At 61.1% G+C, this 16,639-nt stretch overlaps 1 protein-coding gene and 1 long non-coding RNA gene across 4 annotated transcripts in view; one reads left to right on the top strand and one right to left on the bottom strand.

Annotated features, from left to right (window-relative positions):
* Positions 1 to 619: 619 nt before the first annotated feature.
* Positions 620 to 9,091, bottom strand: LOC113906669. Its single transcript, XR_003514955.1, has 4 exons — positions 6,162 to 9,091; positions 3,929 to 6,066; positions 2,659 to 2,965; positions 620 to 1,716 (listed from the first exon to the last, which is right to left on the bottom strand). It is a non-coding gene; the product is annotated as an uncharacterized LOC113906669 (long non-coding RNA).
* Positions 9,092 to 10,397: 1,306 nt separating this feature from the next.
* PRDM16 (PR/SET domain 16) overlaps positions 10,398 to 16,639 on the top strand; it is a 340,933-nt gene continuing 334,691 nt past the window's right edge. For all 3 annotated transcript variants that reach the window (XM_027565121.1, XM_027565122.1, XM_027565120.1), the window contains exon 1: positions 10,398 to 11,010. In XM_027565121.1, the coding sequence (XP_027420922.1) occupies positions 10,974 to 11,010 (37 nt within the window). In that variant the 5' untranslated portion in view covers positions 10,398 to 10,973. The remainder of the gene's footprint in view (positions 11,011 to 16,639) is intronic.

Raw genomic sequence — 16,639 nt, 5'->3', positions numbered from 1 at the left:
AATATTCATTGGAAGGACTGATGCTGAAGCTGAAGCACCAATACTTTGGACACTTGATGCGAAGAACTGACTCATTGGAAAATACCCTGATGCTGGGAAGGATTGAAGGCAGAAGGAGAAGGGGACGTCAGAGGATAAGATGGTTGGATCGCATCACTGACTCAATGGACATGAGTTTGAGCAAGCTCCAGGAGTTGGTGATAGACAGGGAGGCACGGTGTACTGCAGTCCATGAAGTCACAAAGGGTTGGACACAACTGAGTGACTGAACTGAACTGAACTTAAGCTTCTGTGGCTGGTCTCCCATTTTCAGGGATCTGTCTTGGGTGATAAAACTGGAAAACAAGTCTAGGAGATAGTTAACACAAATACCTGTGGGGTCGTTACCTCTGGCCTGGTTGAAGGGGATGCAGTTAGGGGAAGGAGCTATACAGAGAACTTTGAAGAAAAATTATCACAAGCTCGTGCTTCATTCACCCAGGAGCTGAGGTCAGTGCTCATGTTATACACTCCAGGTGTGCACATGAGGTCTTACACACTGACCCATCTGTGTGATCATTTCAAAATGGAAAAAACTTTAAAATGAACATAAAGCTTTTAAAACATATGTCCTCAGTAGTGATTTTTAAATAACAGATTTATTGAGATACAATTAACATAGCACGACAGTCTCCATTTTTAAGTGGGTTGTCTGGGATGTCCCTGGTGGTCCAGTCGCTAGGACTCTGCTCTCCCAACACAGAGGACCCGGATTTGATCCCTAGATCCTACGTGCTGCAGCGAAGACTTTGCATGCTGCAACTAAAGATCCTGCACACCGCGATGAAGACCCTATGTGCTGCAACTAAGACCCGGTGCAGCAATAAAAACAAACACGGAAGACTTCAGTAAATAAATAAAGTGGGCATCTGTTTCCAGAACATTTTCATCTTCCCAGGAGGAAACCCTGTGCCAAGGAAGCAGTCACCCGCCACGTCCTCTCCCCTACCCTGGCAACCACTTGCTTCTTTTCTGTCTCTGTGGATTTGCCCATCCTGGACATGTCATGTAGGTGGAATGGAATGGTACGTGACCTGCTCTGACTGGCTTCATTCGCCAACTTCGTGCACACTGTGGTCCACATCAGGGCTTCGTTCCTTGCTGTGACTGACACTCCTCCACTATACGGAGCAACCACATCTCATCTCCCCATCACAGGTGACTGTCGAGGTCCTCGCTCATTTCAACGTGATGACCCTGCAGCCAAACTCATCCTAGGCTCCGAGAGACCCCCAGGGCCCCCAGCTTCTGCTGGGGTCTGAGCAAACCCTTCAGGAAGCCTTAACAGTCTTTCAACTTAGAACCTGCGTTTCAAAAACAAAGGCTTGAAATGCCATCTGTGGCGTTGAATCCGTGATCACCGTTTTGACCCAGTTGTGCTGATGCAGGGAGACCTTTCTGATGTCCTGGGCGGAGCAGAGAAAGAGAGCAGCCAGGATGCCAGCGCTGCTTTTCTTATTTTGCAAAAAGCATACACACAAAAGGAGAGTCACTAACCGCTGATTTGATTGGGAAGGCAGCCTTCAGCGAATGACATCATTGGGAGAACATAAATCTTGGTTTGTATGATTTATTTATGTTAAGAAATCCACATATGATGCTGAGTTTTCAATGGCTTTGTTTAAGTGATAGTTTTTCCTTTTTAGTGAAAGTTGGAGCGATGATAAACAGCTCCAGCTGTAAAAATTAAAGGCGGAGGTGAAGCCAAGGTGATTATTACACAAAAAATCTGAGTTGGGGGGGGCATGTGGCCCTTCTCTCCTCTAAAATGAAAATTACCCTCTGCCACCATGTGCCATGAACAATTACCTGCTGTTTATTAATTAACCTCTTTTAAAAGCACCACATTTCTACTTGAAACTGTTATTTCTTTAATGTGAAAACTGGCTTATTCGTGTTTATTAGAACAACCCTATCCCATGTGGTCCAGGCTCAGTGCACACTTAACTGACACATATATTTTTTCAAATGACACATTTCATGATTGGAAATTTCTTCACAGAAGCCCAGATTCTAAGTCTGACTAGCTTGAAATGTTGGCTCCAAACCAGGCCCCCAAAGCCACTGGTCTGTGCCCCAGAATGGCCCTGGGATGCCCACACTGAGAGGGGTCCTGACTGTCCAGCAACAGCTAGACTCTGAGGAAATACAAAGCCTGGTGGCCAAGTCTTTCTGGACACAGGCAAATAAACATCTCGGTCATCATCAGGATCCCCCTTTGGAGCTCACAATTCTGTCAGGGCATGAAACCAGGAAAGGTCCCGATGGAGACCCCTCCCTCTGTAGACATCCTTCAAGGGTTGCCTGGAGCAGGGCTCTGTGTCAGCCAGGTGACTCCCACTGCACCTCCCAGGAAAGTTCTCGCTCCTCTGAGCACCAGTGTCTCCTCACTGTGGTTCCATGGTGTGGGATTAGGGCCATATGCACTGGGATGGAGCCCAAGGGTGGGAGTGACTGGGGCAGCTGCCAGCACCCTGCCTGGCTCTGGAGCCCCAGTACCCCCTGGGCTCCATATTCCAGGCCAGGGAACTGAGGGACAGACCACATGTCTCCTGAGGATGCTCTTTCTGCCTGTGTCCACTGTCCCCAGCACCCAGCTGACCCCACCCACTCACTCACCCCTGAGCAAGTGGTCTTCCCTTTTCCAAATCGTGCGTTGCACATCAGGGCATCTGGGTGGTTTGCTCATCGCTGCATCCCTGTCACTTGGCACAGGCTGCCGGATGCAGGGTGGGGACAGGTAAAGGATAGGACGCTCAGCACAGGGCTGTGGGCCCATGGCCACAGCCTGGAAGGTCACCTGGACCTCCCCTCCCCCGTTTCTAGGGCTGAGATCAGCCTTCAGGGATCCCAGGGTCACTTTCAACTCACTCAGCCCTCTTCATTCATTCATTCTTTCATTCACTGAGCTCCAAGCACTGGGACCCTGGGGGGGGAGGGAAAGGGGAGGGCAGAGTAAGATGCTCTGGAAGCTGCAGGTGTGCGGGAACAAACAGCCTTCACTTCAGCTCGCACTGTGTGACTGTAAGTTCAGGAGCCCCAGCCTTACCAGGGCATCTGGCTGTAAGTCAATGATTGAATGAATAAATGAAAAGTCTGCACATGGTCTGAGAGCCTTAGCCTCTTAGCAGGCACATGGTGCCTGTGAGAGGCGCTGAAGGCAGAGTGGGCCTGACTCTGGGAACCCATGAAGAGCCGCAGGGGGAGGGGAACCCACAGCTCCCAGAAGCCCCGTCCTTCATCCTAGTCCAACTGGCCCTCTGTGGCCTGCACGGGAGCAGAGAACAGCCCTCCATGAATCCAGGTCAGCCCGAGGGACAGGCTTTGGTTCTGGGAGAGGAGGGGTCAGAGGGCGCAGGGAACCCTGCTGATAGCCGTCCCAGCTCCAAAAACCTGAGCTCCCAGGAGGTGCCAGGCAGCACACTTGCCTACAGCTATGCCCACAACACCCACTTTTTCGCCCCCAAATTACACTGTGGGAACTGAGATGCCCAGGAAGCTGGTGGGGGGCTGCCCCAGAGCCCCAGGTAGAATGGGGAAGCCTCTGGCTCTGACTAAGCTAAGCTCCTCTGATCTGCTCCCTCCCCCCCGCCACCCCGACCGTACCCTCCCACACCCCTCCACCCCCCACCCCCATTCCCACCCACTCCTACCCCCCCCACCCCACCCTCCACCCCACCCCGCCCCAACAGCTGCCTGCTTGTCCTGGAAGGGAAGCAGGGGGCGTCCTGTGTGAGTGGCAGGGGCAGTGCTCAGGCAGTCCCTCTGCTGCCCCCTACCAAGCAGGACACTCATAATAACTTCACTGATACCACTGCGAGGGTGGGGGGACTCCCATGAGTGAGGGGCTGCTACCCTAGCCCCTCAGTCCTCAGTGAGGTCCCCTGACCTGCCACTCTGGCCACCACTGGTCCTTCCTTCACCAGGGAACCTCCTGCGGATGTGCGAGGGCGGAGGAGGAGGGAGCTCCACTGCCTCGGAGGTGGCTAAGTCCTGTCAGGGGCAGCACAGCCAAGAACCGCGAGTGCCCGCTCCCTCCCTGCAGCCCCAGGGTTGTGCAAGGCTTTGGGTGCCTGAGGCAGAAGCAGGCGGCCCTGCCCCAGGGGACAGGAATCCTCGACCGATTCTGTCAGCTTCGGGTCAGGCAGCACGAGGGGTAATTTTTTCCCCTGCCTGAGGCGGTTCTGGGCTCTTCTGTTTTCTTGCTTGTTCAAGAGAGCTTCCTGCAATGACTGGTTTAGCAGCAGGTAAAAGGGACCTGGGGAGAGTGTGTCCATTTGGTCTCCCCTGGCCACCCGATTCCCCACCCCCTTACCCTCCAATGGTCTTGTCCAGAGAAGCAGTGAGCAGCCAGGACATTTTGAGCAGGCCATGCCCCTCCCCTGAATGAAGGCATTCAGTCCCTCAATTCTCTCCCTTACCGGCTCAGCTTCATAGTTTAAGGCTGATATTTTTTTCTTTAATTTTAATCTTTTGGCCCTGCATGTTGGCATGTAGGATCTTAGCTCGCTGACCAGGGATCAGGTCTGAGCCCCTGCATTGCTAGGGAAACGCTTAACCACTGGATCACTAAGGAAGTCCCCAGGCTGATCTTTAAACCCAAGGTCATGCCCCAGGGCCCCTCCCAGACCCACTGGCCATCCCCCACCGCGGCATATAGGGGGCGGTGGTAAATTCCCTTCTAGGAGCTCAGCTGGAATCCTGTCCCCTCCCGGGGCAGTCCCATCACCCACCCTTTGCGAGATCTGGGGTGTCCGGTGGTACCACCCCGACAGTAGGAGCCTGTTGCCTTAAAAATCTTTCTGCACGCGGGGCCTCAAAGGAACCTGAGAGAGCCGCCCAGGGCGAGCAACACCCCGGCCAGAGGCTGAGCGGAGACGCCTGGGCGCCAAGCGGGACCCTCACACCTCCACCACTGCGCCCGCGGAGAGGGAAGTTCCGGGGTGAGGGCGGCGGGGGGAGATGGAGGAGATGGAGGGAGGACGGCGATCGCTAGGCGCAACCTGGGCCCCTTCGAGTCTGTGCACGACAGCTGAACCCCACCGGCGCAAACCTGGCCCCAAAGGGTGGGCAGAACTGGGCCCCGTCGGGCGTTTTCCAGGTCCTCTCTCCCTGCCAATCCCATATCAACCCTGGGAGGGGCGCAGGAACTTATGGCCCCGTTGCACAGGTGGGGAAACTGAGGCTCGGAGAAGCATCTCCCCGCAGGTCCTCCTCTGGGGTCACGTCTGCAGAGGGACCAAAGGAGAAATTTGGTTTCCAAACTAACGGGGTCGGGTGCGGGGAGGGCAGGGACCAAGGTCCGGAGGAGAGGGCTTTGCAAACCGAGGCGTGGATTGCCGGCAAGCCGACTGGGGGAGTCTGTTTCGGTACCGGCGGCCCGGCGGTGAGCTCGGCCCTGGGACGTCTGGGGACGCGGAGGACCGGCTCGCACCCAGAGGCTTCCGGGACTCCGACATCCGGAAAGCAACGCTGCTCGCCGTTTTCGTTGTTTCCAGGGCTCTGCCCGCGCGCAGCCGGAACCGGGAGCAGAAGGCGGCGGCCGCGTCCACGCGGGCAGCATTCCGGAGCGACCACAGTGCCACCTTTACCGGGCGGAGCTCTGCCCGCGTCGTGGGGCCAGGGCGCTCAGGGGAACGAAGTTGCTCCCCGTGTGCACGGGCTGGAGGCCCGGGAATGCGGGAGGCTCGAGGGTCCCCTTTCCAGGTGGCACTGGGTGAATGCGAGGCTCAGAATCCGCGCAAACTGGACGACGGAATTCGTGAGCGGCTTTTGAAAGGCCCTGGGATGAAGGGGGAAACCGTGGGAAACCGATTCCGTTTACCGCTCTCCGAGGCCGGAGCCCGAGCCCGCGCGCGGTGACTGGAGCCGCGCGACTCAGCCGCGGAGTTCGGCCCGCTTGGCGCGCCGCGGGGAAGGAGTCACCGGGCGCCTCCTGCGCTTTCTGGGCCGCCAGTTTGGGCCGGCAATCCGGGGCCATCTCCCACCTGGCTCAAAGGAGGGAGGTCAAGCCCACAGCCTCAATCTCTTTAAAAAAAAAAGAAAAAGAAAGAAAACGAAAGTCCCGGTTACACGCCTCCTCCCGAAGCCTGGGGCAGTCCCCAGCTGCGATTCCCAGGCACCTGTGTTCCTGAGCGGTGGTGCCCAGGCCAGGACTCCAGGACCAGGCAGAAGAATCAGCAGGCCCTCCCAGGAGGCGGCCCGTGTACAGAAGACAGCTTGCCCCTGCCCCGGTTCTGAACATCTGGGGTTTGTTCGGCATCTGCTGCATGGTTCACATTCCCGGGGAAGTCTTGGTTGGAAGCATCCAGACCCTCTCTGCAACCCACTCCAGAAGCAGGGATTCGGTGTGGGTGCCCTGCCAGGAGGAGTCTGCTCTGAGCTGCAGAGGGAAGGCTTTGGCACATGGCTTCTGACCTCGCTGGGCCAGAAATCAGGACCTGTGTCCTTCTGTCCTGTAACCTTGCCTGGGTCACAGCGAGTGCCTCTAGGTCTGGGGTAGGAAGAGGGTCAAACAGGAGCCTGAAATATCAGCCCCAGGATCCAGGGAGGTGCCTGTGGTTCCAGGTGAGGCGCAGTGCTGGGGCAGCACCCATGGCAGGCCGGTGTGGAGGTCCGGCTGGGGAAGAAAGGGCTCTGTAGGTTGTCTGTGCCCCCCACCCCCTTGCTGGACCAAACCCTGATCACCCTGGGCTGGAAGGCATTCAGTCCCCGAAGGGTCCCCTACTGGGCTCCTCCGAGACCATCTCCATTTTCTTCTCTGTGTAGTTGGGAACCATACTGCTTGTCCCTAAGCGTCCCTCGTGGTCTTCCTCCTGCTGCTGCTCAAATAGGAGCCATTCCCATTCTGGGCAGAATGTGCCCAGAGAGGGAGACCTCTGTCTCAGCCGGACGCCTGGCCCCAAGTTGGAGGTGGGGCAAGGCTGGCGGTCTGGACCCCCTCCTGGGGCAGTTCCGGAAATCGGAACTCGGAGAGGAGCCCCGGCTTATAAACTAATGGAGCTTGCTTTTATTTCCCCAGCTACTGTTTTCCAGAGCAAGAATCTGAGGGTGAACAAAACTTGACCTGGAATCCGATGGAACCGGGAGACTGAGTACCTGAAGCCAGTGGTCAAGTTCAGTGAGCACAGAGGAGAACCTAGCAGGGTCACTGCATCTGGGTCGTAGGCTGCCCATTCCCACCTCCCAGCCGCAGTCAGCAGAGGGGCTCTCTGGGCATCTCTGATCCTGCACCTCCAGGCACACAAACCTCGCCATACAGACCTCCTCTCCACAGACCAGGCCTCCACAAGTGGGCATGGGGCCCACTTGCTCCTGGCCGAGCAAAGGGACCCTCTAGCCCCACAGTGTGGACCCTGGGAGTGCATGACGCCTTGGTCTGGGTTTCTTGGGAGCCCCAGGCCCACAGAGGCTTCTTGACAGCCCTGCAGGACTAATTTCACTTGCTCCCTCCCAAACCCAGCCTTTTCCCAAAAGAGTTCATCTGGTCTTGGGTCTCCAACCACACTTCCTCTCTTGCTGGGAAGGCTGGGAGTGGGCTGGGCTCCGGGTTGAAGCAGGATTCTAGACTGTGGCAGAAACTGCTGGTAAAAGTCCCTCTCCAGTGCCCTAGATCCCAGGGTTGAAGTCCGTTCCCAAACTTCTTAGGGTGTAGAGCACACGGCTGCCCACACCCCATCCGCCCTCGGATGGTCTGACAGAGCTGGAAGTGCCCCTGAGGAGGGCACCAGGGACGACGGGGATGGGTGGCACTTCTGCACCCCCAACCCCAGCGCGGGGTCCCCAAGTCCCTGCACCAGTCATGAGAATCCCCAAAGTTTAGCTCACTTTGAAAAACAGCCTTTCAACCTTTTAGCACCATTGAAATGAAAACAGCCTGTCTTCTGCCTCGACTGGCCTGGCTTGTTTCCCCAAGACTCCTAAAGTCAGCAGGGAGGGGTTAGTGGAGGGGAAGCGGGGCAGGACATGGAGCTGGCTGCCGGGAGGACCTGTCTTTGATTTTCTCTGTTCCACCCCTTCACTCTCCAGTACTCTCCCTGAAGCCTGACCTGCTTGCTCTTGGTCAGGTCTAAGTCTCACCACGCGGGGGCAGGGCCTGGCCAGGCCGGGCCATGGCCTTGGGGACGGCCTGCCGGGGCTTCTCTAGTTGACGAGGCTAATTTGAGAGAGTGCCCTGGGGGTGTCAGTACCTCAGCTGCCTTCCTGGCCATCCCTGATCGCTAGTTTACCCCTCCCCAGGCAGGCTCTGAGCTCAGCCCCTCCCCACCCTCCAGGGCCCTGGGGGACCACAGGAAAGAGACAAGGGCACCAAAGGGCTCTCTCTGCAGGACACCTGCCCTCCTTCCCCGGGCTGGCGGGCTGGCTGGCGAGGGTGTGATCCCAGAGTCTGAAGGGTGCTCCACAATTTTAATCACCTCCTGAGCTGAGGGAGGGAGCGTGGAGAGGTCCTGAGTGAGCTGGAGCACCCCCAGAAGGAAGCTGGGCCTTCCTGACCTCGGGTCCTGTGGGTGCCTTCGGGGTGAGAGAAACAGTGCAAAGCTGGGGATCTGGGTGGGGAAGGGACCCTCACAGCAGGTGGGGGTGCTTCACAGGAGCCACTGTAGCACCCTTGGCCTAAAGGAGCTGGGAGAATATGGGGTGCGGAGGTATGAGGGTGACCTTGTGTTTTCTCTGGCCAGCGCCCAGCCCTGTTCTGCTCCAGCTAGAGCCTGTGGTGGTTGGGTGGAGCAGACAGTTCCAAATGAAGGACTCCAGCCACCTTCCTCCCTCTCCCAGCGACTCTTCCCCTCACATACTCTGGGCAGAGGGGAGGTCTGAGACCACTAGGACCTGCAGCCATGCCCTACTCCGCCTGCAAGTGCGGACTCCCCTGCAAGCCCCTGAGGGGCAAGTAGCAAGGCCCAGGAGCCCTCTGATCGAAGTCTCCGAGGAAAGATGGTCAGGGTTTGGGACAGGACGAGGGGGAGGGCTGGGGTGGGGGACAGGCAGCCGAAAGGCGGGTGGGCCATGAGACTGAGTTGCGGGTGAATTCCGCGCTGCCACCACGGGCAACACTCACCGAGGGCTGGAAACAGTGGAGGTGGCAGTCGGTGGGCACCAGAGCCGGGCAGAGAGTGCCTTCTCCATCCAGGGCGGTGAGGGGGCTCCAGACTGGACACCCTCCAGCAGTAGGGGCTCTGTCAGGGTTGGGATCCCCGCAGGGAAGCAATTCGAACTACAGAGAGGCCAGGGCGGAAGGCCCAGCACACTGCCGCTGGCTTTTGACAAGCGAGGCTTCTTCCAGCGGCTTCTCCTCTGGGGTAGCGTGGGCCATGCACCCCTCGCCATCAGGGTGCCTCTGCTAGACTCCGGGATCTCAGGGTAGTTCCTTGGACACTGCCAGTTCACCTCCGTTATGGCAAGGGCACGGGGCTCCGAATGTAGATCCCAGAGGAGGCCCCACTGGTCTCCCTGCACAACAAAGGGGAGGGGCACGCCCGGACCCCCTCGGAGCAACAGATACCCCGCACCGCTGCCCAGGACCCCTCTCCGGCTCAGGCTAACCCTGCGGGCAGCTCCAAGTCCCGGAGACTGGCAGAACCCCGGTACTTGAAAGGGCGCGGGGATGTCAGCTCTTCCGTTTGCTTCCAATTCATTCTTGAATCCCAAACATGCTCGACAGGCCAATTCTCACCGTCCCCTCCAGGGCCCTGGGCCCGGACACCCGGCCTGCGCCCAGCCTTGCCCCTTCGTTGCCGCACCTCCTAATTTGAGGGCTGCGGGGCAGAAGAAACACTCACCCAGTCGGCTCCCACCCGGACTCCGGCACCTGCTCCTCCGCCCGCTCTCCAGCCCGAGACGCACCTGGGCCTCGAGAGGCGAGGGGGACGTGTCCCCAGAGGCTCCGTTCGCTCGTGGTGGCCCAGCTTGGGCGCTCGCGCCGCTGGGTACTCACCTGGGACCGCGGAGGCAGGAGAGCGCAGGCCTGCCCGAGGGAGGCGAGGTGCGGGGCGCCGGGCGTTGGGACCGCTGCCCGGGTGCCACCTCCCCAGTGCCCCGCGCGCTGCTCCCCGCAGCTCCGCGCGAGACCGAGGGCGGCGGGTCCGAGTCCCGCCCGCCGGCCCGGGCAGTGGCTGAGCGCGGAGCTGGCGGCGCTGCCGCTGTTGTTTTTGAGCCGCGAAGCCCGAAGCTAGAGCGGTTGGGTGGGGGCGAAGGGGAGGGGGCGGGGGCCGGGGAGGCCCGAGGGGGGCGGCGGGGCCCGAAAGGGGCTTCGGAGGAGCCGGGTTCGGGAGATCGCGAGCCAGGGGCAGGGGCGGAGGGGAGAGCCAGGAGGAAAGCGGGCTGGGACGACGGTGAACGCGAAGCTTTTTAATTAGTAATAAAATGCAATAAAACGAAGCAAAACCAGCCAGACCCGCGTCCGAACTGTCGGCGCGTTTGCCCCCAGATCCAAGGAAGTCTTGAGGACAAACGCCGCCGCCACTCCATCTTCGGCCCAGCTGGGGCGGGAGCAGCCGCGCGACGCGACGCAGGGGAGGGGGGGGAGTCACCTCGCCTCCGGGGCCACCTGGGTCTTTTTAAAGTGTCCGGGGTGCGGGCCCCGGGCGGGAGCGCGGAGCACGGAATGTTTTCTTAAAGGGCCAGTTCCTAGCTGCGCGGAAAAGGGGGGGGGAGGGAGGGAGGGGGCGGGGGGGGTGAGAGATAAGTGAGGTGAAGACCGGGAAGGCCGAGGAGAGCCCCCCAATCCCGCGCCGAGGAGGCGGCGGCGGCGGCGGCGCGACGATGAAGACGATGAATACATTGCAAAGTTTTTTTGGCCCCGGCGAGGGGTGTCAGATTGAGTGCTCTGTGCGCATGTGCGAAGGTGTCCAAACTGACAATGCTGGGGAGATGAAGATAGTGTGTAGCTGCTTCTGGACTCAAGGAGGAGGAGAGAGGTTCCGCGAGCCGACACCATGCGATCCAAGGCGAGGGCGAGGAAGCTAGCCAAAAGTAAGTCTCCCGCGCTCGGCCGCGCCGCGCCGCCGGGCCCGGGCCGCGGGCCGGGGCGTCCGGGCCAGGGGTGCGCGTCGGGGCGCGGCCGGCGCGCCTCAGGCTCTCGGCCCCCGGATCGGCCGCGCGGCCCGGGGGCTGCTCCGCCTCCCGCGCTCCAGGGCGGCCGGGCTCGGCGCGGAGGCTCGGGGCGCCCGGGCCGCGCGCTCCCCGAAGGCGCCGGCCCCCTCCTCGCCGAACCCCCTCCCCCCCCCCCCCCCCCAGTGTCAGGCGCTCGGGCCCGGGAACCCGAGGCGCGCGGTGGGGGCCGGGGAGGGGGGCGGAGGGGGAGGGCTGGGGGTGGAGGGGAGCGAAAAGCGAAAGTTAGTGAAAAGTTGACGAAAGGGGAGAGCAACTTTTTCCTCCTCGCTCGCTCTCTCCCTCTCTCTCCGAGTGGCTCTCAGTCCTGGTCAAATCATATTCCGGGCTTTTGAAATAGTGGGCGCTAGAGCACCGCCTTTGGCGTCCGCCAGCCGGGCGCAGAGGAGGGAGACCCCGAGCCGGGGAGGGGGCGGAGGAGGGGGCGCGGGCCGGCGCCCACCCGGCTCCGCGGGCGCAAAGGCAGGGGTGGTGTCGGCAGGATAGCCATAGCCACTGGGAGAGCAAAATGGAGATGTTTCCCTGGGCTTGGAACTGTGGTCGTGAAGTTTATTCCCAACTGGTGCCCCGTGCGGCGGCGGGCGCTTCTCTGCGACTCCGGCAGCCCGCGCGGCTGCCCCGGCGCCGGTGCCCCCGGCAGGAGGGTCCCCACCGGGCCGCCTTCCTCCCCGCCGCCACCCCGACCTCGGTCCCGCTCGGACCCTCCCGCTACCGCTCGCCTGGCACAGCCCCGGGGCCCGGCGGGGACTGAGCTGCCCCCGGCGAGACTGCCGGGTCCCCGGTCTTACTTTCTCTTTCGCTCCGTCTCGGGCCGAGCCCCGGGCTCCGCGCGCACAGCCCGCCGCCGGCCCGGTCCTCGCCGCCGGCCGGGTGCGCTCGCCGCTCGCCCCGCAGACCGCCGCGGCGCCTGGGGCCGCCCGCGCACCCTCCGCGCCCCGGTCGCTGGCTCCATTCACTGCCAGGCCCACCGGTCCGGGGCTGCGGCCCGAGAGGCGGGCAGGTGGGGGCAGCGGCGCCGCGGCCCGGCGAGCGCGGTTCCCGAAGCCCGGCCGCGGCCCGGCTGCAGCGAAGCGGCGAGCGTCGCCGGGAGCGTTCTCGGCGCCTCCAGCTTTCGCCGCCCCCTCCTCCCCGGCCGCCCGCCCACTCGCTCCCCCTTGGGAATCCCTGAGGGACCCGCTCCCCTTGGGAATCCCTGCGGGACCACCAGGCCGATCAGTCCGCTCCTCCTGGGCCAGATCCTGCCCGGCCGGGCCTCGCAGTGCCCAGGGCCGAGCCCCCAAGCATGAGCCCAGGGGGCGCGAAACTCACGGCAGTTTTCCGAAGAAGTTCTACCCTCTTGGTTCGGTGGTCGGCCGACTCGGCCCGACAGCCCCCGCTCCACGCCCAGTTGTAGGCCGCGCGTTAGGCCCGCGGGGGAAAAGCAACTTCCAGCCTCCACAGGACGCCCCTGGACCCGCCCGCGGCCGCTCGGGCCCCTCGCTGAACCGCCCGTTTTCAGTCTCCTGTGCCCAGTGCTCCTGGCCTCGGCCTCCCTGGCCTTCTGTGACCTCTGGCCCCTCTTGGTGCGAAAGAGGCCCTGTGTTTAGTGGCTGGTGCGGCTGGACTGTGTGTGTGTTACCTGTCCGCCGGCAGACGCGTGGAGTGTGCGTGTTCAAGTGTATATCGGGGTCTGTTTGTGCACCGCGAATCTTCTCAGTGACTCGGCTTCCCGGTGGCAGGCCGCCCGGGTCAGACTCCCTGAGGAAGGGCCCGAAGGTGAAGTGAGAAAGTGGAAGGCGGCCGAATTCTCGCCAGGCCTTCGCTGCAAGCGAGAGGCCGGCTCCCTGCGCTCGGCGCGGCCGGGGAAAGTTCGAGCGTCCCCCACCCGCCGGTCTGGCCCACAGCTCTCTCTTCCACCCCAGACAGGTGGGGAAGATTCCCGGTCTGGCTCTGCTCGGGGCCTAGAATGGATGCCTGGCATTGACCTGCAGCCTGGCTCAGCAGCAGGAGAACTGGACTCAAGGGGAGGGCAGAGCACAGAATTCCTTTTCCTGGGAGTCCTTATGGAGAAAAACGCAGCGCCAAGCAGGTCTGTCAGGCCAGACCCAGATGGAGCTACACTGGAGCGAGCTGGGGAACTCCTCCTGCCTGGGTCGCACAGCTAGGACAGCTGCCCCCAGCCCTCCCCAAGAAGGTGGTTCAGGCAGGCACAGGGACCTCAGTGCCTGCTGGACACAGAGCACTGGGTCCACTGGGAAATTTCATTTCTTTGACGATATTTTTGCCAGATGTGGACATCCCTGGGGACCTGACTCCATTACCTGAAACCCCATGGCAGCGGGGCAGTTCTGGTGCCACCAACAGAACCTCCACCTCCAAGCTACATCCTGCCAGGGTCAGGGGCCTGGGGGAGGGGAAAGAGGTCGTGGTCACAGGGCCAGTGTGCTGCACAGGGCTGTGCCTGCAGTCATGTGCCAGGCATGGAAGGACAGCCAGGTTGTGGTGGTGGTGGGATGTTGTGATCCCCTGATTCAGAGCTTGGGGACTGCTCCAGACAGTGTATCTGGGGCTCTAACTTCGTTTGTGTGTCCCCAGGACCCCTTTCCAGGGCCTCTCTCCTGCTGAGTCTATGTTTTGGGTGAGCTGGTAGCACCTTTGGAGCCCACATTGGGGGCTCTGAGTTGCAGGGGCAGAGGCCACTGGGGCTCTCAGGCCGGGGCTACGAATCAGCGGCTGGAAGCCCTCTGTCTCAAGCTGCCTGGGAAGGCTGATCTGGGTGAGGACAGGTCTGGCAGGGTCCCCTCACACTCGGTGGGGCTTGGCTAGTCAGTGGGAAATCAGGCGTCCCTGCCCTGTATTTAAAAATGAAATGGCACACAAAAGCTTTGTGTTTCTGGCACTGTTGGGAGCCAGGTGGGCAGGTCAGCACAGCCATCGTGCCCTCCTGACCTCTTCACAGCACAGCTGGGGGACCCTGTGTGAGGGAGGATGTGCCTCCCAAACTGTGTCCAGCCAGGGCCCCCATGGGAGCACCGGTGAGGCCTGATCCCCATGGAGGCAACAGACCCCAGAGTCCTAGATACGGTATATTTCAGGCCTGGGAAGTTACCCTTCGCAGCTGCCAGCTACCACCTAGCCTCTGGGATGGGGTGGGAGTGGGGGTGGGTGGGGGCTGCTACCCCTGATACCTCCTTGGAAAGGGGTCTGTGCGACAGGGTTGGGGAGACTGGCTGCAGACTGAGCTCCCAGCCGGTTCCTTCTCCCCAGCAGAAACAGACTAGGCTCCCGACTTGCTGGGCCCAGCCCTTCTCCCACCCTGGGGGAATCCTGCCCCTTCTACCAGTCCTCTTCCAGGAGCCTGGACAGCAGCTTCCCATCTGGATGCTTGGTAGGGCAGCAGCGCCAGGAAATGTCCAGCGGGAGTCTGGCGGCTCTCCCCGCTTCGGACGAAAATGCGGAGGCCGCGGTGGAGGGGCGGGGTGCAGGGCTGGCGGCCAAGGCCAGGTGCCCCGCGGCGGTGCGCGGATGGCCCTCAAGCTCTAGCTGGCCAGGGGCCCCTCGGATGTGCCAGGGCAACGAGACCTGCGGGAGGGGAGATGCGGGTTCATGGCGTGACCTCCCCCTGGGGCTAGCTGGGGGAAGGGGAGCCGCTGGGCCCAGGGGCTGCTCAGGGCTACTGAGCCCCATCACCTCATGCTGCTCAGGGCTGCCGGCTTCTCCTCTCAGCCGCTGGCCTGGAGCAGGTGCGGGCTGAGCCTCCCCCACCCTCCAACGGCCCCAGTTCACCAGGCAGCTCCCCTCTGGGCAGAGTGCGGGGCAGGTGACCCAGTCCGGCGATTCTGTTGAGAGGCCTGGTGTGGGTGGTGGGGCCAGCCCGGGGGTCCCATCAAGGAGCCCCTTGGGGGAGGGTCGCCAGCTTGCTGGGCCTCCGTGGGAGCGATTAGCCCCCTGTTTTATTCAATTAGGAGGCAATTAGGGATCCTTGGGGGCTGGGCTAGTAATTAAGGTGCCATATAATTAGAGTTTCAACAAAAATTATCCAGGATTAAAAATCTTGTGAATAATTTCGTTAAAAAATTTCAAATAGCGTTAAATACAATTTATCAGGTTTTGAATCAAACCCGTGTAACAAGTCTTGGACGCTGCAGCTCACGTAGCCGGTGCGGGAGGACAAGGAACAGCCGGGGCACCGTCCCCGCGCGGCAGAGAAACTTCTAGAGGCCAACCGGCCCGGCCTCGCCGCGGGCGCGGACTCCGGCTGTCCTGGGCTCCAGACGGCGCGGGCCGGGGCGCGGGGCCTGAGGACCCCGGGCTGAGCCGATAGTCACCGCGGCTTGGGGTTCTCCGCGCACAAAGTCGCTGCAACTCCGGCGTGCGTTGCGGGGCCCGCGTCTACACGCGCCTGAGGTCGGTGGCGGTGGCTCCGTCCGCCGGAGCGCCCCTGGGCTCAGCCCAGCCCTCCGCTTCCGCGGCCGCAGTCCGCCCCCAGGGCTCTCAGCCTCCCTGGATTTCCTGGACAGAAAAGGGCGGCCTCCGCATCCCGCTCCCCCCCTCCCCCGACTGCTGACCCTCGCCCAGACTCCGCGGGCTGCAGACCGTCTGCGGTTCCAAGTCGCTTCGCGGATCTGGGACCCGAGATACGTGGGAGAGCGCCCGGAAGACTAGGTCTCAGTTGGGCGGGTGCGGGAAAACCGAGGTGAGGGTGGAGGTTCGGCTTTCCAGGAGCGATCTCTGCTTTACGCCAAGTTGGCGCTGGGGCCGTTCGCTCCCGCGCGCACCTGCAGGGAGACCCCCCGAGCAGAGCAGGCTGCAGCCTGAGCCGCTGCCCAGATTTCTGTCACCGCCGCAGCCTCGGGGAGACGGGCCTGTAGAGGTGCTCATGGTCCACTTGGGAGACTTCACTCACCTCCTTTCACTGACCCTGAGAAGGATAAAGTATGGTGAGCTGGCACCACTTTTCTGGGTAAGAAACCCAGGGCACAGAGAGGTCAAATAACCTGACAAGGTCACACAGCAAGTTAACGTGAAACTGAAGGTCACTTTAGTAAAGCCCTCCAGGGTTTTCTGTTTAGTACCCTGCCCCCCACCAGGGCACTGCCGGCTGCAGTTAATTCCAAGGATTTTTTTTTCTTTTTTTAATGTATCAGGTTTTAAGAATTTTCCCAGGGCCAGCGGTCAGCTTGTAACAGGTCTATTTGTAAAAAGCAAAGAAGACGTCTATGTGCATATAGCTTGTGAATGCAACTGGCTACCTTCAGCCTCCTTCATACTGGATTCTTTCCTTACCCAGGACTGGACTCTTCTACTTTGCTCTCCCTACTCAGGTTGAGCAGAGGCCTTGTTTGGGTGTCTCTAGCCCTTGGCTCTGGGAGTCCTCTCCCCAGGACAGGTGCAGGAAAGCTGGAATATTGACCAGGGCTTGGTCTTGTCTGCACCCCATTTATTACCTTTTGCCTGAGCCAGGCAGGGGGTGTTGGACCTGCTGGCTCACCTTCCTACCGCCACCCCCACC

This window comes from Bos indicus x Bos taurus, chromosome 16 (assembly GCF_003369695.1).
Source record: "Bos indicus x Bos taurus breed Angus x Brahman F1 hybrid chromosome 16, Bos_hybrid_MaternalHap_v2.0, whole genome shotgun sequence".
NCBI lineage: Eukaryota > Metazoa > Chordata > Mammalia > Artiodactyla > Bovidae > Bos > Bos indicus x Bos taurus.
This window is presented reverse-complemented; position numbering and strand designations above follow the sequence as displayed.